Source organism: Jaculus jaculus, chromosome 14 (assembly GCF_020740685.1).
Source record: "Jaculus jaculus isolate mJacJac1 chromosome 14, mJacJac1.mat.Y.cur, whole genome shotgun sequence".
Classification (NCBI taxonomy): domain Eukaryota; kingdom Metazoa; phylum Chordata; class Mammalia; order Rodentia; family Dipodidae; genus Jaculus; species Jaculus jaculus.
In genome coordinates, this window is record NC_059115.1 from 47419026 (window position 1) to 47444703 (window position 25678).

Genomic DNA, 25678 nt, shown 5'->3' on the forward strand with positions numbered 1-25678 from the left:
TCTGCCTCTTTCTCTTTCTGTCACTCTCAAACAAATATAAATAAAAATCTTTAAAAAAAGAGTATCTCCCCCCTCCCGGTTGATTTGTAATGATATTTTGAATGTAGTGCTTAAGAATGAAACTTCTAGCCGATTGTGGTGGTGCACACCTTTAATCCCAGAACATAGGCAGCAGAGGTAGGAGAATTGCCATGAATTCAAGGCCACCTTGAGATTACATAGTGAATTCTAGGTCAGCCTGGGCTATAGTGAAGCTCTACCTCGAAAAACCAAAACCAAAAAATGTAAGCTTCTAAGTACATTGATAAGGATGGGGTTTGTCAACCTGAGAAAGGAAGTTCCCCATGGCCAAAGCTTGGAACAGTGGTAGGGAAGAAACATATGATAATAGTATGAGATTTTAAACCAAAGGATAAACTAAACATCCACAGATTAATACTGATAATAAAGAGAATTCCAGTTAGGGGCTAGAGTGTGTCAGAATGCTACTTGAGTACAAGGACTTGAGTTCAGTCCCCAGCACCTACATAAAACCAGGCATGGCCAAACTGAGGGTAACAGATACAGGAAGATTGCTAGAGCTGGCTGGTCTGCCCGTCTAAGGAAAAAATTTAGAGCTTCGCCCTCCTGGCCTGTGTACAAGGTGCATTTATCTGCACATACATGTATAAAACTCACAGACAGGCTGGAGGAATGGCTTAGCAGTTAAGGGGCTTGCTTGCAAAGTCAAAGGACCCAGGTTTGATTCCCCAGGACCCACGTAAGCCAGATGCACAAGGGGACACATGTCTGTAGAGTTCATTTGCAATGGCTGGAGGCCCTGACTTGCCTATTTTCTCTCCCTCCACTTTCTCTGTCAAATAAATAAAAATAGAACACACAAACCCATCCCACAAAAATAAACAGTTAAGTGTCAAGGCCATGAAAGACTCTAGGAAAAGCTCTCACAGTTAGCAGAAGATGAAGAAATGGGGAAAAAAAAAGTTATGTAAGGGCTTGAAACAAAGGGGGAACAAGTGAGAAACTAGTGGTCTGTGGTTGGGTGACCAGTACTGTTCAGGCATTAGTATTATTATTTTGGCCATTGTGCTATGTCCATACAAAATGTCAGCATGAAGAGATAGGAGTTATGGTGAGTCTAAACTACTTAGAAATAAAACATTAAAATTAATACTTCTGGGTTGGTTTTTTTTTTTTTAATCTCTACTTGGCCTTTGTAAGTTAGCAAATAAAATTTTTAGCAAATATGTGCAGAAAGTACCTTAATTTTAGAGAAAGCGAAAAGGTGTTTTTGTTTGTTTGTTTGTTTGATTTTTTCACCCAGACCTTTCAGTCCTTTGTGGAATATATATAATCCTGACCTTGGTAGATACCATATCAGGAGTTAACTATTGAACTGCTTGATGCACAGAAAGATACTTAGCATGAAGAGAACCCAGTTGAAACCATCCTGTGTCTGGATGGTCACAGACACAGATACATTTATATATACAATGTAAGATCACCCAGCTTATTCACATACCTCTTTTTATAAACTAGATAGATCTGTGTAATTGAAGACCATACTGGTGGTGTGGGAATCCCACCTGATGCCACAGTACTCATTAAGATTAACACAGCATGGGCTGGAGAGATGGCTTAGCAGTTAAGCGCTTGCCTGTCAAGCCTAAGGACCCCAATTCGAGGCTTGATTCCCCAGGACCCACATTAGACAAATGCACAAGGGGTGCATGTGTCTGGAGTTACTTTGCAGTGGCTAGAGGCCCCAGCGTGCCCATTCTTTATCTGTCTGCCTCTTTCTCTTTCTGTCCCTCTCAAATAAATAAATAAATAAATAAAACAAGATTAACTCAGCAGGCTTATTAATTGTGCCATACTCTGGGAACTCATTTTTTACTACACCTGTACATCTTTTTTACTTTAATAGAGAAACAAAATAGTACAAGCACTCCTAAAGGATTTACACTCCTAAAGGTTTTGTCCTGGTTCCTTGGTCCATGAGTATTGACCCCTTCCCCTTTTGAACCTGGATTATTGCAAGTAGGAGTAGTAATGTGTTTGAGTACTTGGCATATTTGAGGTAGGTGGGAATTAATAAGGACTCATTGCCTTTTTCTTAAGTATTTTTTATTTATTTGAAAGAATGAGAGGTAGAGAAGCAGAGTGAATATGGGTGCCACTGCAAATGAACTATAGATGCATGCACCACCGAGGGCATCTGCCTTTACATGGGGAATTGAACCCAGGCCATCAGGCCTTTACATGTGCCTTTAACCACTAAACCATCTCTCCAGCCCCCTGTTTTTTGGTTTTTCAAGATATAGTTTCACTGTAACTCAGGGTGCCTCAAACTCCTCATGGTAATCCTCCCACCTCTCTCTGCCTCCCATGTGCTGGGATTAAAGGCATGTGCCATCATACCTGGCTTTATATATATTTTTTATTCTCTTAGTGTTGATAAGATATTCATTGAGGATCCACTGTGTCCCAGAGGAGACCCAGGCAACAGTTACATGAAGCTTTTTGATGCAGTATCAGGCCATGTTATGGATAGCATCTGCTATCAGCATATATTCTGCAGAGGGCATTTATATATTCTTTTTTTTTTTTTCCCCCCGAGGTAGGGTCTTACTCTGGTCCAGGCTGACCTGGAATTAACTCTGTAGTCTCAGGCCTTGAACTCACGGCGATCCTCCTACCTCTGCCTCCCGAGTGCTGGGATTAAAGGCGTGCGCCACCACGCCCGGCCATCTGTATATTCTTATATTTATTTATTTATTTTTTCTCCCAAGGTTAGGGTCTTCTTCTAGCCCAGGCTGACCTGGAATTCACTGTATGGTCTCAGACTGGCCTCAAACCCATGGCAGTCTTCACACCTCTGCCTCCCGAGTGCTGGGATTAAAAGAGTGCACCACCACACCACACCCATCTGTGTCTTTTTTAAAAAACTTTATTTGTATTTATTTATTTAAAAGAAAGGCCATGAAATTACAAAGATTTTGCACTGCAAAGGACACAGTGAAAAAAGCAAAGAGGCAACCTACAGAATGGGAAAAATCTTTGCTAGCTATATATCTGATAGAGGATTAATATCTAGGATATACAAAGAACTCAAAAAGTTAAATAATAAGGAATCAAACAAGCCAATCAAAAAATGGGCTATGGAGCTAAATAGCATTCTCAAAGGAAGAAATACAAATGACATATAAGCATCTAAAAAGATGTTCTACGTCACTAGTCATCAGGGAAATGCTGATTAAAACTACAATGAGATTCCATCTCACTCCTGTCAGATTGGCAACCATCATGAAAACAAATGATCATAAATGCTGGCAGGGATGTGGAAAAAGAGGAACCCTTCTACACTGCTGGTGGGAATGCAGTCTGGTCCAGCCATTGTGGAAATCATTGTGGAGGTTCCTAAAACAGCTAAAGATTGATCTTCCATATGACCCAGCTATAGCACTCTAGGCATATCTCCTAAGGACTCATCTCATTTCCTTAGAAGTTTGTGCTCAACCATGTTTATTGCTGCTCAGTTTATAATAGCTGGGAAATGGAACCAGCCTAGATGTCCCTCAACTGATGAGTGGATAATGAAGATGTGGCCCATTTATACAATGGAGTTCAACTCAGTGGTAAAGAAAAATGAAGTTATAAAATTTGCAGAAAAATGGATGCACCTGGAATGGATTATACTAAGTGAGGTAACCCAGGCCCAGAAAGCCAAGCGCCACATGTTCTCCCTCATATGTGGATACTAGCTACAGATGATTGGGCTTCTGTGTGAGAAGGAAAATACTTAGTAGCAGAGGCCAGTAAGTTAAAAAGGAGATATAAAGGGAAGAGAAAGGAAGGGAGGAGGGTACTTAATAGGTTGGTCTTGTATATATGTGTATACAGTGATTGAGATGGGGAGGTAATATGATGAAGAATGGAATTTCAAAGGGGAAAATGCCAGGGGCCAGGGAGGTATTACCATGGGATTTTTTTTATAATTATGGAAAATGTTAATAAAAATTGTGAAAGTAAAAAATAAAATAAAAAAGTAATCTAAATTAAAAAGAGAGAGAGAGGCAAAGAGAGGGAGAGAGAGAATGGGTGCGCCAGGGCCTCCAGACATGTGCCCCCTGTTGCATCTGGCTTACGTGGCTCCTGGGGAATTGAACCAAGGTCCTTTGGCTTTGCATTCAAATGCCTTAACTGCTAGGCCATCTTTCCAGCCCCTCATCAATATATTCTTGAAGCAAGTGTTATCTAAGTTATTCTCAGGACCAGTTATTTGGAAGCAAGTTTGGGGAAGTGTAGTATAACATTGAAAAGGTCAGTCCTGCTGTTGAAATTCATAATCTAGTACAGAGACACACAAAGTGATTAATTATAATGTAAAATGTTAAGTGATGGATAGATGTTAGGCCACTAAATGTAACTGCAGTGCACTGCACTGAGATTAATGGGCCCAGAGTAGCCTGTACTAAGGCTGCACTGCACTATACTAACCAGTGATGTTGGTTCTTCCCAACCACAAAGTAAATTACCAGTGATAACATGAGTGATCATGAATTGGCTTGTTTGCAGTTGTTTTCTAGCCTACATTTGGGGGTTATTTTAAGGAATAGAGTTGAGGAAAATGTAGAAAGTGGAGATTTCTTTCAATTCTTAACAGATGAGAAAACCAGCACCTTGGCAGGGTAGTTGATTAAATATGTCTTGGACCTGGAATTGAATTTCTTTGAATTTCCCGTAGCTTTTTTGTTTGTTTGAAGATTTACAGATTCACGTGTGTTTCATAAGTACTCAATTTTGTGACATGAGCTATAATTTCAAAATGGTTACATACATTTTAAAATAGGATCTCTGACAGGTATGAAGTAATTTGCACAACAGATTGGATTGCTTTAATGTATTTCTTGGGAGGGAGATTTGATTTATTGATTTTATTTGCATTTGAAACTGTATTAGCATGGAGGTATGTCATCCAGGCTACATCTACACATGGCTTGTAAGATGATTTTTGTACATCTTTTGAGGGGAGAAGGAGACTGTTCATGCCCAGGACACAGTAAACTAACCCTGTTTAGTCTGTGGGATGTTTGTAACATGTGACCTTTATATCTGGCTGCTCAGAACAAGCTTGCCAACCATGTACACTCCAAACCTTCCTATACTCTTTTTTTCTTTCTTTCCTTCCTTCCTCCCTCCCTCCCTCCCTTCCCCCTTCCTCCCTCCTTTCCTTTCCTTTCCTTTCCTTTCCTTTCCTTTCCTTTCCTTTCCTTTCCTTTCCTTTCCTTTCCTTTCCTTTCCTTTCCTTCCTTTCCTTCCTTTCTTTCCTTTCTTTTTCCTTTCTTTCTGAGGTAGGGTCTTACTCTAGCTTAGGCTGACCTGGAATTCACTCTGTGTCTCAGGGTGGCCTTAAACTCACAGCAGTCCTTCTACCTCTGCCTCCCAAGTGCTGGGATTAAAGGCGTGCGCCACCACTCCTGGCCAAACCTTCCTATACTCTTGACAGCAAATGCTTTATTTAGATATGTTTATTAAATACTGAATACAAGTGTCTGAGCTACAACAACGTTAGTGATGTGTGTGTGTAGGACCAAAGAGAATGACAGGTATCCTTCTCTTACTGCTCACCTGCGTATTTTCTTTGTGCTCTATCCATTATAGCATTGGTCCATCAGCATCAGCAAACCTCTGATTCTGTGGTTCCTTGTCATCTTCCCCTGACCCCAGCCTCAGATGGGGGTTACATGTGTGATGCCCGTACCCATCTTTTTACTGGGTTGTTTTTGCAGTCCAACCTGGTTTCTCTGGCTTTCCAAAAGACCCTCATACTTAAGCCTTGAGCCATCTCCCCAGCTCCACTGTTATCTTACCTGTGAGGAAATGGGTCTGAAGACATGATGTAACTTACCCAGTTATTGAATTAAGAGTTCCAAAAGACAGTTTAGGCATTTTACCTGTTAAAGCCCTCTGTCCCAGTTTGCGTGACAGGGGTGGCTCTTATACAAAAGAGCATACCTAAGACTCTTCAAGATTGAGGTCCCCAAGGACCTTTTGCATGTCTTGGTTCTGTCTATAAATATATCCCTTAGGAATTGAGCATATGTCAATACACATGCAGAATGTATAACACTTCGCCGTGGCAGATAGTAGGTGGCTAAGCCTTCAAAAGAGTGTTTGTTTTCTTGTGAATTTGTAAACTAGGCAAAGACTGGGAGGTATCTCAGTGGCTAAAGGCACTTGCTTGCAAAGTTCAGGTTCAATTCCCCACTGCCCACATAAAGCAAAAAGGTGGCACATGAGTCTGGAGTTTGTTGGCAGCTGCAAGAGGCCCTGGCATTTTATCATTCATTTTCATTTTCTCTTCCTCCCCTCCCTCTCTCATTCTCACAAATGTGTGTTTGTACGTACATACGTACAAACAAACATACCTACATACATACATACTATATTTAACCTAGCCAGAAATGCCAGAGGTAACAATAAGATGGCGACAGAAGCTGGGATAAGCTGTTAGGGTTCTGCTCTTTCACCCACATAGGATTTGAAACACCTGGAATGCTACTGGCCCACAGAGTTGGCCTTGAAGCTCCTGCAAGCTTTACTTCTCCTTCAGATGGGCAGGTGAAGAGTGAAATTTGTCCTCTCCCTAGTCTGGAGTTTCAGGACCCATTGTTGTTATGGTTCTCAGACTGCTTCAAGTGGGACATGATCCTAACACTACTCGACTAGAGTCCCTAAGTGCAGAATGAACTTCATGTTGCCAGTATGGAAAGGAAGTGTCAGCTGTTGTGACCAAGTGGTATCTGATGAGTTTGTAATGCTGTGTATGTGTGCAATTGGAGTCGGTGGCCTCCCCTGAAGGCATACATAGGTATTGGGGGAGGGGATTGGTGCAGCAAGGGTCTCTAGCCACAGCAAACGAACTCTAGATACATGTGTCGCCTTGTACATCTGGCTTTACATGGGTACTGGGGATTTGAACCTGAGTCCTTAGGCTTTGCAGTCACGCACCTTAACCACTAAGCCATACTACAGCCCACATCCTCCTAGTTTTTCTTTTTTTGTTTGATTATTTTTATTGATTTATTTGAGAGCAACAGAGAGGGAATGGGCACAACAGGGCTTCCAGCCACTGCAAACTCCAGATGCATGTGCCATCTTGTGCATCTGGTTTATGTGGATCCTGGGGAATTGAGCCTCAAACCGGCATGCTTAGGTTTCACAGGCAAGTGCTTAACTGCTAAGCCCCACATCCTAGTTTTTGAGACAGGAGTCTTCTGTTTGATGTGCAGGCAAACTGGCAGCTGTGCTGATAGGGCTCCTAATGTGTTGTCACTGCACAGCATGGTGAGCTTCAGAAGTGCATGGGCAAGGAAGGGCTTGTACATCCTGATCCAGGACAAGCTACTACTTCTGTATATGTGGCTTTCCCTTTGCCTCGCTGTAATTGAGCAACGGTGGAAGGCAAGCCCATCTGTATGCTGGGTCATGGAAATGTGTGTATTGTTTTCACCAGGAATTCTTTTACTACATATATACTGTGACTGTTGATAGGTGTTTTATCTCATTTCATCCTGATTTCAGCTGAACTGGTTGTAATGCCATTCTCTTCTAAAGTAATTTACTGAGGCTCCATTGGATGGTCTAGATAGTCCAGGGACTTTCACCCTAAATTCTTTACTCTTTTACACTACACTTTTATACCCCATTACTGCAAAGACAGCAGAAGTAATAGGAGAATAGGGATGATCTAGTTTTTTTTTTAAACTCATTTTTTAAATATTTTAGTCATTTATTTGACAGAAAAGGAGGGAGGCAGGGAGGGAGAGAATGGGCACACTGGAGCCTCCAGCCACTGCAAATGAACTCCAGATGCATGCACCCCCTTGTGCATCTGGCTAACGTGGGTCCTGGAGAATCGAACCTGGGTCCTTAGGCTTTGCAGGCAGATTGCTAAGCCATCCCTCTAGCCCTAAAAACATACTTTTATCTATTTATTTGCAAGCAGAGAGAGAAGTGAGACAGAATTGGGCATCTATGGCTGTAGTTGCTGCAAACAAACTCCAGATGCATGTGCCATTTGGTGCACCTGACTCCACATAAGGGACAGTAGGAGTTTTTAAATGATCTGTAGTGTGATGGTAGCTGGCTTTAAAATGAAGTCATGAGGTCATGTAGGGTTCATTGGAATCTAAAACTTATAATGCATCAGGAGCTAAGAGGATTAAATTGGTGGAAAAAACAAGTTGTATTAGTCATGAGAGCCTTCTGTGTTTCATGCCTTTGGGATGGACAAACTCATGTTTAACATTCACGGTCTTGGAGGTAAATGTAGAAATTATCCAAAAAAATATAGTCAGTTTGCTTGTTTACAGCCTAGAATGTGTTTTGTTTGTTTGTTTGTTTGTTTGTTTGTTTGTTTGTTTGTTTTGAGGTAGGGTCTCACCCTATGTCAGGCTGACCTGAAGTTCACTATGGAATCTCAGGATGCCCTTGAACTCACGGTGATCCTCCCACCTCTGCCTCCCCAGTGCTGGGACTAAAGGCATGCACCACCACACTCAGCTAGAATGTTTTCTTATTCATACTAATTTAAATAAAGATGTTTATCTTCTATGTGGCTTTAACAAGGCACTTGTACAAAGAAATACAATTGTGAAAGTTTGTAAAAGCATATTTGATCGCACACTTGCCCTGCTCAGTTCCCTGTGAGTGGACGCACTGCTCTTCACATGTGGCTTTTTCCTTTAAAAAAAAAAAAAAAATATATATATATATATATATATATATTTGTGGGGCTGGAAAGGTGGTTTAGTGGTTAAGGCACTTGCCTGTGAAGCCTAAGGACTGCAGTACCCATATGAGCCAGATGCACAAGGTGGCACATGCATCTGGAGTTCCTTTGCAGTAGCTAAAAGCCCTGGTGCACCCATTCTCTTATCTGCCTCTTTATTTCTTTCTCTCAAATAAATAAATAAATAAATAAATAAGCAAATAAATTATCTATGTGCTGGAGAGATGTCTCAGTGGTTAAAGGCACTTGGTTGTAAAGCCTGACAGTTTGGGTTTGATTCCCCAGTGCCTGTGTATTCTTGTGTGTGCACATGTGTGGAGGCCAGAGTAGACCATCAAGGGAGTAGAAAGAATGTAAGGGCCAAAGGAAGGGGAGAAGTGTTTTGTAATACTGTTCCTGCAGACACAAAGTGGCCATGGTTCATAACCTTACAGTGGCTGGTGCTGCCTACACAGACCTGCATACTGGGAGGGAAAAAATGATGACATCAAAATAGAGAGAGACTAGTTGGGAAGGAAAGGGAATTAGTCAGTGGAGGAGGTGTTTGGAAGGGGGAAAGGCAGGAATTGTGATTATGATATATTGTCTATATGGAAGCAGGCTGTCATTTAAAAGGTTGTTTTTTTAAGCCAGGTGTTGTGGCACATGCCTTTAATCCCAGCACTTGGAAGGCAGAGGTAGGAGGGTCACCCTGAGACTACATTAGTGAATTCCAGGTCCATCTGGGCTAGAGTGAGACCCTACCTCAGAACCCCCACCCCCAGGAAAAAAAAAGGTTTTTTGTTTGTTTTAAGAAAAAGAAAAAGGAGTCTTACGTGGGTGTGGTGGCACATGCATTTAATCCCAGCACTCAGGCAAGAGGTAGGATCACCCTGAGACTACATAGTAAATTCCAAGTCAGCCTGGGGGTGCGAGGGGGAATGGGGCCTGTCACTGAACCTAGAGCTGCTGTCTCTGTCACATTGCTGTAGCCTGCTAGCCCCAGTGATTCTCTTGTCTATGCCTACTTCAGGACTCGGGTTACAGGCAAGTACCAGCCATGCTCGGATTTTCACATAGATGCCAAGGATAGAACTCAGTCTAAGAAGTTGCTAATTTGTCAGCTAACATTGCCAAGGCAAGGAAGAAATTTTTTTGCGGGGGGGAGGGAATGTAAGAGCAATTTACAAACAACTCAAGGACAGTGTAAGCTGCTTTGGTGAAGAAACTGTTATTTGGGGGAGTTTGGTTGACTGATTTCAGAGCTTTGGTAGTACTCTGGTTGAAAGGTGGAATGTCTGAGTAAAATTCTTCAATGACTATTTCCAGTTTTTTATGAACAATCACTTACAATTCTATTTGCTATAGGTGCTTGACCACAGGAAGTAGACTTGGTTCTTCCTGTCACTTCTGGTGATAGCAGAGCCATAGAGAGAAACTTGAGAAATGAGGGTAAGACCACAGGTTTCCCGGGCACACAGGAAAAGGAAAACATTCCTTCTAGAGGTACAGTCTTGCCAAAGTGGGATAAACACACATAACCTAGCAATGCAAAGAAGTGTTCATGTACACTCTCTGAAGTGTCTTTAAAATTGAGGCTGGCTGCAGAAATGGTTCTTGGTTTATAAGCATGAGGACCTGAGTTAGACACCCAGTATTCATGTAAAAGTCAGATATGGCAGTGTGTGTAATCTCAGCACTGGGGAGGTGAAGACCGGTCCTCAGGGGTTTGCAGGTCAGTCTCAAAAATGGTGGATAGCATTCCTGAGATGTGACATCAGAACTTGTCCTCTAGCCTGTGAATACCCCTCCCCCCACACACAAAATTAAAGCTATCCTTTTTTCTTTTGTTTTGTTTTGCTTTTCTAGGTAGGGTTTCACTGTGCCCCAGAGTATCCTTGAACTCACAGCAATCCACCTACCACTGCCTCCCAAGTGCTGGTATTAAAGGTTGTGTGCCACCACACCGTTGGCAAGACGTGTTTCTTTTTATGGCACTTTCTCTTTAGGAATAAAGTTTGCCCTTTTTTTTGCATTTTAAAATGCAAATAAATAGATGGTTTTCCTGGTGTTTAAGTTTCATAGCACATTTTAATTTGAAAACTATTGGAATACCAATAAGAAACATATAAAATACTTGAACTTCTTGGGCTCCTTACCTCTGAGGGAAGCAGTGCCCCTGTTTACTATATTATAGCTTTGGTTAAGTGGTTGTTGGGGTTTTACTGGGTGGTGGTTAGAGGATGGGTTTCATTTTGAAGTTCAGATATGAACGCTATAAGCCACATACTTTGAATTGATACTCCTCAGCATTGTGAAGGCTGTTTATGTCATGATTATTTAAACTTTGAGAGTCGGAAATCATGATTGACTATAGGACATGCAGACATTGTATGTTATCAGACACTTAGACTTCATTAAGCAGTATGAGTTTGTGGGAAGTCAGTTCTCATTGAGCGGAAGTATTACCTGCCATGGTAAGGAGTCATTCCCTGCTGACAACATTCCAAGGAAAGAGGAAAGCATCTCCTCCCCATCCCACGCCCCATGCCCTTTTCCACCAGAAACAGCCAAGCAGTCCTCTTGCCAAAGTGCTGTGTAGTAAGGCTAATGGGAGCCTTCGGTTCTTGGCAAGGTGTATAACCTGAGATGTTCATCCCTATAGTTACCTTATGCTCAAGTCCTGACACTCTTTCACCCTTCCCATTTTAACAGAAATGCAAACAAGGCTTTTGGAATCCATGCAGAAACCAGGTGGAGCTGGGTTTCAGTCCAAGCTCTGCACCTAACTGAAACTTAGACAAATGCTTCATCTTTTGTCCTGTCTTGTTTTGTAAAATAGAGGTGACTTCCTCCTTCCCCTTCCCTTTCTGCTTTGCTGAATCTGACTCCAAAGCATGCCTGTCCTGGAGTGTGCTCAGCTCAGTGCCTCTTACAAGGACATTTTTAAAAATACATACATATGTATGTATGTATGTGTGTGTGTGTGTGTGTATTTTTGACAACATCTACACTTACAGACAATAAACCATGGTATTTCCCTCCCCCACCTTTTCCCTTTGTAACTCTGCTCTCTGTCATATCTTCTCCCTGTCTTCATTAGTCTGTCTCTGTCTCTCTGTCTCTCTCTCCTCCCTCCCTCCCTCCCTCCCTCCCTCCCTCCCTCCCTCCCTCCCTTTTAAAATTATGAATTAGGAGGTTTATTTAGGGGGAGAGTTGGTATCCAAAGGAGGGCTAAAAAAACTCTCAAGCCAGAAGGAATTTCCCTCCTTGCCTGGCTGGAAAAGGGTAGGGGAGAATGGAGAGAGGAAAACCTGCAGGGGAAAAGCCTACATACACACGTGGGAGCAAAGCCTGAGAACCCGGGCCAATGATTTACAAGGTATAGCAGGAAAGTGCAAGCTCTCACCTTCACATCAAAGCAGACTGGACAGCAAGGGCTCAATACTCAGTAGAAAATCATATGTGTATCAAAGTGAGAGAGCAGCCAAAATCAAGGCAAGAAAGGGCCCAAATGAGAAGAAATTCCCTTTTTCCTTTTCAGCCAGGCTTGTAAGGGGGAAAGCTTACCAAATTGGGAATCAGGAGAGTTAGGTGCCAGGAGAATATAGCCAAGAGAGACTACATATGGGGCAGACATCCAATTAGATGTCACCATAGTTTCTTAGACTTCACAGACAAGCCATCTCTCCAACACCCAAATAAATAATATATATTTTTTCAAACTGCATCAAGTATTTTTATTTAGTGTTTTGTATTTTGTAGCTTTAGTACATACAGGAGGAAACTAGAGTTAGTCCCACAACGTACTAGCAAGTTGATTCCTACTTTAGCTAATTTAACATGAGAATCTAAGGAAGAGTTTCTCTTTTACAGCAGTTCCTTCTTGAACACATCTAGGACAGATTTCCACTTCTTGAAGCCTGTTGCTTGATATTGTTTTGTTTGGTTTGGTTTGGTTTTTTTTAATAAACAGCTCCCTTGATTATAAAAATATCCCATGGCAGTGCCCTCCCTCCCCCATTTTCCCCTTTGAAACTGCATTCTCCATCATTTCCCCTCCCTCTCTCCATCAGTCTCTTTTTTATTTTGATGTCATGACCTTTTCCTCCTGTTATAATGATCTTGTGTAGGTAGTGTCAGGCACTGTGAGGTCATGGATACCCAAGCCATTTTGTGTCTAGGGAGAGCACATTTTTCCCACCACCTCTTCTGCAATACACCCTGATCCTTGGAAGGTATGATAGAGATATTGCAGTACTGAGCATTCCTGGCACTTTTTCTTAGCACCATGATGCCTTCTGACTCATCCTAAGGTCACTGCCATCTGAAAAGAGAAGATTCTCTACCAGAAGTGAGAGGAGCATTAATATAAGGATGTGAACATTAAGAGAGGTGCTTATTGGGCAATTTAATAAACATAGTATATGCATTTAGCCAGACAGCAGCAGATGTTACACCCCTGGGGCTCGTTTCAGTATCAGGGATGTGTCCAATTAGAGGGCAGTTGGTTTCCACCATGACAGATGTGGCACTATTGCACCCATTGGCTCATTTGGCCTGGCTGGCCAAAAATAAGGCTTGCAGTGTCCACTGTTGAGTATCTTCCCTGGTGATTTCTCTTTCTCCCCTTGAACTGCATGTAGAATGGCTTCTTCCAGTGTTCTGTTAGCTGGTCTACATGGCAGAGGTTATCAACTCAGTGCCAGCAGGATTTCTCAGTGGCCTTATAGTCCAAGTATTGGCCCATAATGTTTTGGGGGCACCAGGGACCTCCCTAGACAACAACTCTCTGGAAGGTATCCTGTCCCTGGCACTGAAAACTGTCTAGCAACAATCTATGGCTCCTGAGTGTTCCATTGTCCAAAAACGGAGGATTTATTTATATCCTCTTAGATTTTGATTAGCCCTCCCTCCACCTTTACTCAATCTCTTCCCCTGACCTCACTTTGGGCCTTTTCACCTCCATTAATCATCTTCTTACATATATAATACCATCCTATTAAATACCCCCTCCCTTCCTTTCTCATCCCTTTATATCTCTTTTCTTGCTTACTGACCTTTGCTACTGAGTTTTCTTCCTACTCACACAGAAGTCCCATCTGCGGCTAGGATCCACATGTGAGGGAGAACATGTGGCACTTGGCTTTCTGGGCCTGGGTTACCTCACTTAGTATAATCCTTTCCAGATCCACCCATTTTTCTGCAAATTTCATAACTTCATTTTTCTTTACCGCTGAGTAGAACTCCATTGTATAAATGTGCCACATCTTCATTATCCACTCATCAGTTGAGAGATATCTAGGCTGGTTCCATATCTCAGCTGTTGTGAATTGAGTGGCAGTAAACATGGTTGAGCAAGTATCTCTAAGGTAATGAGATGAGTCCTTAGGATATATGCCTAGGAGTGCTATAGCTGGGTGATATGGAAGATCAATCTTTAGCTGTTTTAGGAACCTCCACACTGATTTCCACAATGGCTGGACCATCCTTGCTAGCATTTATGGTCATTCGTTTTCATGATGGTAATCTGTCTTGACAGTTTTAATCTGCATTTCCTTGATGACTAGAGATGTAGAACATTTTTTAGATGCTTATATGCCATCCATATTTCTTCTTTTGAGAACTCTATTTAGCTCCATAGCCCTTTTTTTTTGTTGTTTAGTTTTATTTATTTGAAAGCGACAGAGGGGGGGGGGGAGAATGGGTATGCCAGGGCCTCCAGCCAATGCAAATGAACTCCAGACACGTGTGCCCCTTGTGCATCTGGCTAACATGGGTCCTGGAGAATCGAGCTTTGAACCAGGGGTTCTTAGGCTTCACAGGCAAGTGCTTAACCTCTAAGCCATCTCTCCAGCCCACATAGCCCTTTTTCTTTAAATTTTGTTTATTTATTTGAGAGTGACAGACACAGAGAGAAAGACAGAGAGAGAGAGAGAGAGAGAGAGAATGGGTGCGCCAGGGCTTCCAGCCTCTGCAAACGAACTCCAGACACGTGCGCCCCCTTGTGCATCTGGCTAATGTGGGACCCGGGGAACTGAGCCTCGAACCGGGGTCCTTAGGCTTCACAGGCAAGCACTTAACTGCTAAGCCATCTATCTCTCCAGCCCTACATAGCCCATTTTTAATTGGCTTGTTTGATTTTTTTCCCCCAATTAAAAAATTTTTTTCCCTCTACATTTAACTATTAAAAAAGATTTTTATTAACAAATGGACTCCTATGTGGTTCATATGCAATTATAAGTGAACTTTAAGTTCCATTTTATACAAACATCTCAAAAATATTGGGAAGGAAGTATGGTAGGAAATATTGCTCACATTGCTAATTAACATGCAAAAAAAGGAGGAAAATGCTTTGTCAGTGCATATACCTCCAGAGCAGAAAACCCACCTAAACCAAAAGATCTAAAATATACAGTAGTGGATTACAAAAAACGGTGATGTCTGAAAAATTAAGTTTTTCATGCTATTCTACTTTCCAGTACTATGGTTCAGGTAATCAATTTGCATGGCTAGATATTGGATGCTTGATGATTTCTTATTTAATTTTTTGAGTTCTTCGTATATCCTAGATATTAATCTGTAGGTTGCCTCTTTGCTTTATTCACAGTGTCCTTTGCTGTACAAAATCTTTGTAATTTCATGAGGTCCCAGTGGTTAATCTGTGGGTTTATTGCCTGAGCAGTTGGGGTTGTATTCAGAAAGTCTTTGCCAAGACCAATATGTTGAAGGGGTTTCCCTACTTTTTCCTTTAGCAGTTTAAGAGTTCCAGGTATGATGTTAAGTAAGGTCTTTAATCCATTTGGACTTAATTCTTGTGCATGGAGAGAGAGAAGAATCTATTTTCATCCTTCTGCAGATACATACCCAGTTTTCCCAGCACCATTTGCTGAAGAGGCTATCTTTTCTCCAATGAGTATTTTTGGCATTTTTATCAAATATCATCTGGCTATAGCTACCTGGACTTACATCTGGGTCCTTGATTCTGTTCCATTGATCTACATGTCTGCTCCTGGGTCAGTCCCATGCTGTTTTTGTTACTATTGCTCTGTTGTATAGGTTAAAATCAGGTATGGTGATAACTACCAGCCTTATTTTTGTTGCTCAGTATTTTTAGGTATTCGAGGTTTTTTGTGATTCCAAATGAATTTTTGGATTGTTTTTTCTAGTTCTGTGAAGAATGTCGTTGGAATTTTGATGGGGATTGCATTAAATGTGTACATTGTTTTTGGCAAGATTGCCATTTCCACAATATTGATTCTCCCAATCCAGGAACAAGGGATGTTTTTTCCATTTCCTAGTGTCTTTTGTAATTTCCTGAGTGTTTCAATATTTTCATTGTAGAGATTCTTCACGTCCTGGGTTAGGTTTATTCCAAGGTGTACTTTATTTATTTATTTACTTATTTTCGATTCACTTGTGAATAGGAGTGATTCTCTGATTTCATCCTGTGTGTGTTGTTAGCATCATATAGGAAAGCTACTGATTTCTGTGTATTTATTTTGTATCTTGCTACATGGCTATAGGTGTTTATGAGCTGTAACAGTTTGCTTAGTAGAGTCTTTAGGGTTCTTTATGTGTAGAATCATGTCATCTGCAAATAATGATAACTTGATCTCTTCCTTTCCAATTTGTATCCCTTTTATGTGTGTTTCTTTGCCTGATTGCTATGGGTAAGACTTCCATTACTATATTAAAGAAAAGTGACAGTGGACACCCTTATCTTGTTCCTGATATTAGTGGAAAAGCTTCGTTTTTCCCCATTTAGTAATAATGTTGACTGTGGGCTTGTCATAAATAGCCTTTATTATATTGAGATATGTGCCTTCTATTCCCAGTCTCTGTAGGACTTGAAAGGGATGTTGGATTTGGTCAAATGCTTGTTCTTAATCTAATAAGATGATCATGTGATTTTTGTCTTTTAGTCCATTCATATAATGTATTACATTTATCAATTCGTGCATGTTGAGCCATCCCTGCATCTCTGGGATAAAGCCTACTTGCTCAGGGTGAATGATCTTTTTGATATCTTGTATTCTGTTTGCCAATATTTTGTTGAGAATTTTTGCATCTATGTTCATGAGGGAGATTGGTCTGTAATTTTCTTTTTTTGTTCTATCTTTGCCTGGTTTTGGTATCAGGGTGATGCTGGCTTCATAGAAGGAGTTTGGTAGAATTCCTTCTTTTTCTATTTCCTGGAAAAGCTTAAGAGGCAATGGTGTTCTTCTCTGAAGGTCTGGTAAAATTCAGCAGTGAATCCATGTGGGCCTGGACTTTTTTTAGTTGGGAGATTTTGGATAACTGCTTAGAACTCCATACTTATTATAGGTCTATTTAAGTTATTAATCTCATCTTGATATAGTATAGGTAGGTCATATAAATCAAGGAAATCATCCATTTCTTTCAGATTTTCATACTTACTGGAGTATATGTTTTTATAGTATTCCCTATGATTTTTTAAAATTTCTGTGGTATCTGTTGTGCTGTTCCCTTTTTCATCTCTAATTTTATTAATTTGTGTCTCTTTTTTTCTTTTGCTCAGATTTGCTTAGGGATTTATCAATCTTGTTTATCCTTTCAAAGAACCAACTCTTTGTTTCATTGATTCTTTGGATTGGTTTTTTTGTTTTGTTTTGTTTTGTTTCTATTTCATTAATTTCTGCCTTAATCTTTATATTTCTTCCCGTCTTCTGATTTTAGGTTTGCCTTGTTCTTCTTTTTCCAAGGCTTTAAGGTGAAGCATTAAGTCATTTACTTGAGACCTTTCTAATTTTATTTTATTTATTTATTTATTTAGTTTTTTGAGGTAGGGTCTCACTCTGGTCCAGGCTGACCTGGAATTAACTCTGTAGTCTCAGGGTGGCCTTGAACTCATGGCGATCCTCCTTCCTTTGCCTCCCAAGTGCTGGGTCTAATTTCTTAATATAGGCACTTAAAGCTGTAAATCTCCCTCTTAGGACTGCCTTCATTGTGTCCCACAGGTTTTGGTATGTTTTGTTCTCACTATCATTTGACTCTATGAATTTTTTGATTTTGTTCTTGATTTCTTCATTGACCCATTCATCATTTAGTAGTGTATTGTTTATAGTTTCCATGATTTTGTGTATGCTCTATAGCATTTCTTGCTGTTGCTTTGTAGTTTGATTCCATTGTGGTCAGATAGAATGCAAGGAATTATTTAAATTTTCCTATATTTGTTAAGATTTGCTTTGGGTCCTAATATATGGTCTATTTTAGAGAATGTTCCATGTGCTGCTGAAAAGAATGTATATTTTGCAGCATTTGGATGAAATGTCCTGTAGATATCTATTAGTCCATTCCTTCTGTGACCTCATTTAGTCCAGATGCCTCTCTGTTTATTTTTCCTGGGATGACCTGTCAATTGATGAGAGTGGGGTGTTGAAGTCACCCACTATCACTGTGTTTGATGAAGTTGGGAGCCACCATGTTAGGTGCATATATGTGTAGGATTGTAATGTCCTCCTGTTGCAGTGTGCTTTTAATCAATATAAAGTGACCTTCCTTATCTTTCCTAACTAATGTTGGACTGAAACTTCCTTGTCAGATATTAGGATAGCAACCCCTGCTTGTTTTCTAGGCCCATTTGCTTGAAACACCATTTTCCAACCTTTATCCCTAAGACAGTGTCCATCCTTTGCAGAAAGGTGAGTTCCTTTTTTATTTATTAGAGACAGAAAGAAGGAGAGAGAGATAGAGAAAGTGAGAATGGACATGCCAGGGCCTCTAGCCACTGCAAATGAACTCCAGATGCATGAGCCACCATGTGCATCTGGCTTACGTGGGACCTGGAGAATCAAACCTGGGTCCTTAGGCTTCACAGGCATAGGCCTTAACCATTAAGCCATCTCTCCAGCCCAAGTTTCTTGGAGGCAACAAATTGAAGGATCCTGCTTTTTAACCCAGTCTGCAAACCTATGTCTTTTGGTTGGGGCATTGAGGCCATTTATATTAAGAGATATTATTGAAAGGCGTGTATTTATTTTTGCCGTTTTTTTGTAGTTCTTCCGGTTTTACCTTTGCTCTCTTGTGTTAACTAGTATTTGAGTATTGTTTGTTTTTTCCAGGTTCTTTATTTTTTTTTTTCCAGGTTCCTTATATGTGTGCTTTTCTTTCTCTTCTGCATGGAGGATTCTTTCAAGTATTTTCTCTAGAGCTGGTTTTGTCTTCAAATATTCCTTTAGCTTGCTTTTGTTGTGGAATGTCCTTATTTCTTCATCTATTTGAATGGATAGCTTTACAGAATAAAGTAACCTTGGTTGACAGAACTTGGAATATATCACTCCAAGCCCTTATGGCTTTTAAAGCTTGTGTTGAGTAATCTGCTGTGATCCTGATGGGTTTGCCTTTGTAGGTAACATGATTTTTCTCTCTTAACTGCTTTCAATAATTTTTGTTTAGTTTGTATGTTTGGTAGTTTAATTATAATATGACAAGGAGAGGTTCTTTCCAGGTTTTGTCTGGTTGGTGTTCTAAAGGATTCCTGTATTGGCACCTCTTTCCCAATTTGGGGTAAATTTTCTTCTGTGATTTTGTTGAAAATGCCTACTATGCCTTTGGAGTGAAATTCTTCCCCTTCTACTATACCCTGAGTTCTTATGTTTGATCTTTTCATAGTGTCCTGAATATTTTGAAATTCCCATTCATACTTACCTGTAGTTTGTATTTCTCTTTATTGGACTGTATTAGATCTGCCCTTGGTCCTGTAGTTTAGATATTATGTCCTCTCCTTCATCCATTGTACTGAGATTTTCTAGAGTTTTTATGTCTTGTATTGACCTCTTTATTTCATTAAATTGGTGTCCTGTGTCTTTTTTGGTTCCTTTTATTTCCTCTTTCATTCCTTTGATTTCCTCTTTGACTTCTTTGAGCATATTTAGAATTATTCTTTGGAAATCTTTCTCAGGCATTTCCTCTAACTCATTCTCACTGGAGGTCATTTATGATGCATAATACTTTTTGGTGGGTTTATATTGTCTTGATTTTTGGTGTTTGTCTTATAATGTATATATTTTTGCATCTTGGATTAATTTAATGCTTAGATTTTCTAGTTAGCTGCAGTATTATTAAATGTATCCATCAATATGATGTTATTTATCTTCAGGGTAGGAGCTTAAGGTGCCAGGTGTGGCTCTCAAGACTCTTGGAGTATGTACAGAAGTGAACCTAGGTGTTGGGTTTGCCTGCTATGAGAGTATTCAAGTAGGCTGAGTGGAGCAAAATACAGGCATATTCTAAAATTTAAACAATGAACACTTTCAATGAAAAACAGAGTAATTATGCAATAGTAATTATGACAACTAGTTTGTCTAACAAAATCAGTCTCTTAGGGTGTGTGATGTCCACACACCCTTAATCCTGTCAACAGGGAGGTTAAGATTTTTGGTCTATTGAGGGTTCCAAGTCAGCTTGTGACCAAGTGAGACCCTTCCCTAATGTACAACAGAAGAGGAAACAAAGCCACTATAAATTAAGAAGCAACAAATAACAAGCCCAAAATATAGCTTAAGAATGGTAAATCCGACCATCCATCAGGTTTGACATATAATTTATCCTGATAACGTAAGGTGCAATTAGCACTTCTGGTTCAGGCCTGTATACCAGGTTTATTAGATGGATTCTGACCTGGTATAATCCCAGTTACCTTTTGGGATGATTTTGGTCTCAGTTATGCTGCACTCTTGCTTGGGTCCTTCTTTGGTGCACTGTGGGTTCAAGTAGGCTGGCTAGGTCGTTAGATCGCTGCTCTGGTTCCTGGTGCTGGGTGCTTTGAGCTCCCTTCCCCTGGTTTCTGGTGCTTGCTTGTGCTGGCACTGGCTGTGGATGCAGGCTCTAGTTCTCCTACTGGTCCATATGATCCTCTACCTCATGATCATCTCCTGGTGTGAGTGGAAAATCCCCTCAACTGGCTTTTCCTTTGGCTCTAGCCAAGCCTTGCAGCTGCTGCCCCGTGGACCTGGTGGTGCCGCCACTGCTGGAGCCGCTTCTCCCTGCCTGTGCACACTCTGGGTACTCTAGATCTCCTACTTCTCTGCTGCCATTGGTAATTTCTTATACACCTCACTTTTTAGTAGAAGTGTATATTTTGCTGGATTTTTTTGGCTTTTTCACTCCTAGGCTGCTTTGGTGTGGTTCCTACGCCACCATCTTAACTGGAAGGTCCCCCCAGTCTCTGTCTTAATTTGATGTCATCATCTTTTTCTCCTATCATGAGAGTCTTGTGTAAGTATTGCTTAGGCACTGTGAGGTCTTGAATATTGAGGCCAATTTCTGTCCAGACAGTTTTAAGTAAGGAGTGGTACCCCTTTCTTTGCCTCTTACATTCTTTCTGCCACCTCTTCCACAATGGACCCTGAGTCTTGGAGGGTGTGAGGTGTTTCAGTGCTGGGCACTCCTCCGTCCCTTCTTCTCAGTACTGTGTTGCCTTTGGTATCATCCCAGTGGTCATCACCATCTGAAAAGAGAAGCTTCTCTAACCAGAAGTAAGAGTAGCATTAATATATGAATATGAACATTAAGTGTAGTGCTTTCAGAGCAATTTGGTGAGAGTAATAAATACATTCATCCAGACAAGAGCAGGCTTTGTACCCTTAAGGCTCATGACCTCCCTTGTCATAGGCTTTTGATTAGGTTTTCAGTACTAGGCATGTATTCCCTCCCACATTGTGGGCCTTCAGTCCAATTAGAGAGCCATTGGTTTTCCCTAGAGCAGACATGCCACTATTGCTCTTGTTCAGTCATTTGGCCTATCTGGCCAAACTTGAGGCTTCCAGTGTCCACTGTTTTCACCACTGATGACTTCCATCTTCCATAAATGCAGCTTTTTCCAGCTTTCAGTTGGTTGGGCTACAGGGAGAAGTTCTTCTGCTCAACTCCAGCTGGATTTCTCAGTGACTTTGCCGCTCAGGCATGTGAAGTCTTCAGCAATAGGGTTTTACTATCTCTTTCTCATGGGAAACCAAGGCCCTTGGCAATGACAGGGGCCTCCCTGGCCAACAACTCAGTGGAAGGTATCTTACAGGGACCATTTTTTGGTGGGAGAGTGACCACTGTGTTTGGAATAGTGAGTTTCCTTAAGTCCTAAAATTGTTCCTTATCCTCAGAAGTGCTGTGGCACTTGTTGGAAGATCCAGGTTTTTTGTTTGTTTGTTTTATAAGGTTGTTATCTGCTGAAAGGGTTTTGTTTGAGGATGAGCAGAGCAGTGGTTTACAAGATAGTTGTCCTATGGGATGTACACATGACATTTAAAATTTAGAAATCTTTTCAAACATGTTGCTATTGGAAGGTAAGTCATTTTTCTTGTTAATAATCAGATCTCAACTAAGCTTCTTTTCCTCAACTAAGCTTCTTTTCAATTGTGGCTTATCAAACCATGGTGGGACACGTTACCATTCCTGTCACCCACACTTGTTTTACAAGCTTCAATCTCCATGGTAGGGGCTGAGAGCTGTCATTTATTTACTTTTTGAACATGTGGTGCTGGAGAATCGTGACAGCATTGAGACTCCTGTTGACTGTAGCATGTGAATAGATACATGGATCGGCCTTGCCAGGAGTCACACATCCTAGAGAAGTGGAAGTCTTGAGCTGCTGGGAGCTGATGCTGTTCAGCACAGCATCTCACTTAGGCCATTAAGGTTTATGTGTGAGGTATAACAGCTACCCCTGTCTCTCAACATCTTAGGTTCTCCCTCCGTAAGACTGTTAAAGCTCAAGCTGCACACCAAAACAGACACCACTGCCATGTTCTCAAGTGTGAACAGCCACAACCTTAACCCCGGTTCTGTCATAGCACTACGTGCCAGGAAGGGCCGCTCTCCACTGCTTTCAGTCCCTTCATCTTTGTTTCCCTGATCCTATGGGAGTAGCACTCCTGGAAGTCAGCAAGGCGGGGGGGGGGGTGCGGGGGGCTCTTCTCAGTCCACATCCTCCTTTGTCTTTATCTGGGCCTCCCACCAGCTTCTAACATTGTGGGCTCCACAGATAATGAGCACCTGGCCATTCAAGTACCTTTGATCGATTTCATGGCCAAGATATTTGAATTTTAAATTGTGCATTTTCTGAGTTGTGTCAAAAAATTGTGTACCATCATCCACTCCACTCCATTTTGACTTTATCACTAATCATCCTTTTGTCCAGCAAAAGGAACTGTAATCACTTGGGGACATCTCAGTTAGCAGATCAGTTACGATTTGACAGTGCTTGCATTTTGGGCTGTCCTTGGTTCTAGGTATCCACTGGGGTCTTGGCCAGAGCCCTACAGATAAGGAATGGGCTGTATGTAGAACCAATGCCTCAGCATTCCTCCCTTCTCTGGGGCTCTGTATGGTCCTGCATTGTGAACTTGCTTGGCACCACTTAGAAGCCACACACAGTAGTGTATGCTGAGAGCCAGTGTCAGTTGGAGACTGGTGCAGATATAACAGCTGAGGACATAGTGAATGTATCATTTGTCTAAGGTTTTCTCACAGTGACTTTCAGTCCTCACCCCCTTGAGAGACGAATGAACCACAGTTACCTTTGATTGCCCTGTATATATTGTCCATGCCAATCACAGAGCTGCAGGGGAGCAGGCTGAGTTAGAATAATTAGATTGAGGAGTGAATGTCACACTAATTTCATTCTCTTTTCAAGGGATTACCAGTGTCCATTTAATAAAATGAGATTAACCCTCTGCAGCAGAAATATTTGAAAGCTGTCAGTCAGTATTATCTTGACAGCTCAAAAGACATATTCTCAGCACTCTACAAAGTGTTCTGTTGTATGGTTGCACGGGCTGTGTGTGTCAGCACGAGTCAGTGTACCTCCTTAGAAGAAGGAAAGGCTCTATGCATTCCAGCATGCTACAGTGAAATATAGTGCAAGTAACACTAATTTCATTTTGAATTGCAAGATGCTACAATGCCCAAGAGCTTAGGAGATCAAATCAAAATTAAAAGGAAAAAAAAATACAAAACCACTAATGATGTGTCCTCTGTTGACTGTTTCAGGAAACCTCGGATCAATTCTCAGCTGGTGGCACAGCAAGTGGCACAGCAGTATGCCACCCCACCACCCCCGAAGAAGGAAAAGAAGGAGAAGGTCGAAAAGCAAGACAAAGAAAAACCTGAGAAAGACAAGGAAATTAGCCCTAGTGTTACCAAGAAAAATACCAACAAGAAAACAAAGTAAGTCCTTGGGTAACTAAATACAGTGTCTTATTTTGCACTTGAATTGGAGGTTTAAGGTGATTAACTTTTTATTCTGTCCATCTTGCCCACTCAGACCAAAGTCTGATATTCTAAAAGATCCTCCCAGTGAAGCTAACAGTCTCCAGTCTACCAACGTCACAACGAAGACAAGCGAGACGAACCACACCTCAAGGTACTTGGAAACCAAATGAAATGCTAAGTTACTGTGGTGGTTTAATAGTGAAGTACCCAGGGTGATTGCTCACCTGTGGGATGTTAGGTTAAGAGCAGTGGGGGGAGAAGGGGTGATGATCTTGTGGCTGAACAGGAAAAATTGTGGCCCGCAGTCCAAAAGTTTTGCTAGCTGATGATCATGTCTGTTACTGCTAGTCAGTACTCCTTATAGGCAGCCTTTCTTGTGTGGTAGACAGTTTAGGCCCATGGGCTCAATGTTATGAAATCTTTTATGTTGATGTGGAGTAATTTGCCTAATTGGCTCCACACACACACCACCCCTCCCCCATGGTGTTTCAGGCCCCGGCTGAAAAATGTGGACAGGAGCACCGCACAGCAGTTGGCAGTGACTGTGGGCAATGTCACCGTCATTATCACAGACTTTAAGGAAAAGACTCGCTCCTCCTCGACCTCCTCCTCCACAGTGACCTCCAGTGCAGGGTCAGAACAGCAGAACCAGAGCAGCTCGGGGTCAGAGAGCACAGACAAGGGCTCCTCCCGCTCCTCCACGCCAAAGGGCGACATGTCGGCAGTAAATGATGAATCTTTCTGAAATTGCACATGGAATTGTGAAAACTATGAATCAGGGTATGAAATTCAAGTCCTCCACCTGCCCAAGCTGCACCCTGGGGAGTCTTCTGTGGACATCGCCCTCTCAGTGATGCTGCCAGGAGAGTGCTGCTTGCCGTGGGCATCTGGCCACCAAGGAATTTCGCACCCTGACAGTTACTCTTGACACTTTTATGTATTCCATTGTTTTATATGATTTTCCTAACAATCATTTATAATTGGATGTGCTCCTGAATCTACTTTTTATATAAAAAAAAAATCTGCTGTGCACAATTTTCCATGTACATTACAACTGGTTTTCTGTTATTGTTTTGTTGAGGGGAGTAGGGTGGGGGGGGGCGGGAACTTTTATTTATTGTGTTCACAGACTCCATCCTTTCAGCATATCCTCTTTAGTTCTTTCTTCCAGTTACACTATGTACTATCAGTTTTGATATAACTATATATATAAATATAAAATTATATATAAAGGGTTATTTGAAACCAATCCATGGCAATGCTGGTGCTTGATACACTGTGAAGTGAACACAACATGGAACAGTCACAGTCCGGGACAGTCCCTTCTAGGAAAGTACTGACATTGAATTCAATCAGTCTTACATGAAGTGTGTTCCAACCCACGTGGGAACTTGATTCTCTCATCTGTCTAAAGAGTACTGGATGATATAAAAAATATATTTTTTAAACAATGTGATCTCAAAATTTAAAGACTGCTTCAGATAGCCTGCATTAGCGATGGGATAACAGACAAATCACAAGCGGCTTAGTTGGGGAGGGCTATGACCATTCGGCAGTAACATAACTAGCTCCAGGATGCCAAGCATTGGTGTAAATTACGGTTACATGTTAACATTGATGTTCTTACACAAGCACTCATGAGAAGACGGTGTTCTGTAACTCGAACTTCAT

General features: G+C 41.3%; 1 protein-coding gene across 1 annotated transcript in view; it reads left to right on the forward strand.

Annotated features, from left to right (window-relative positions):
* Positions 1-25087, forward strand: part of LOC101613574 (RING1 and YY1 binding protein) — an 82958-nt gene extending 57871 nt beyond the window's left edge. The window contains exons 3-5 of the mRNA XM_045134008.1: positions 23786-23962; positions 24060-24158; positions 24500-25087. Of these exons, the coding sequence (XP_044989943.1) occupies positions 23786-23962; positions 24060-24158; positions 24500-24752 (529 nt within the window). The 3' untranslated portion in view covers positions 24753-25087. The remainder of the gene's footprint in view (positions 1-23785; positions 23963-24059; positions 24159-24499) is intronic.
* Positions 25088-25678: the final 591 nt, after the last annotated feature.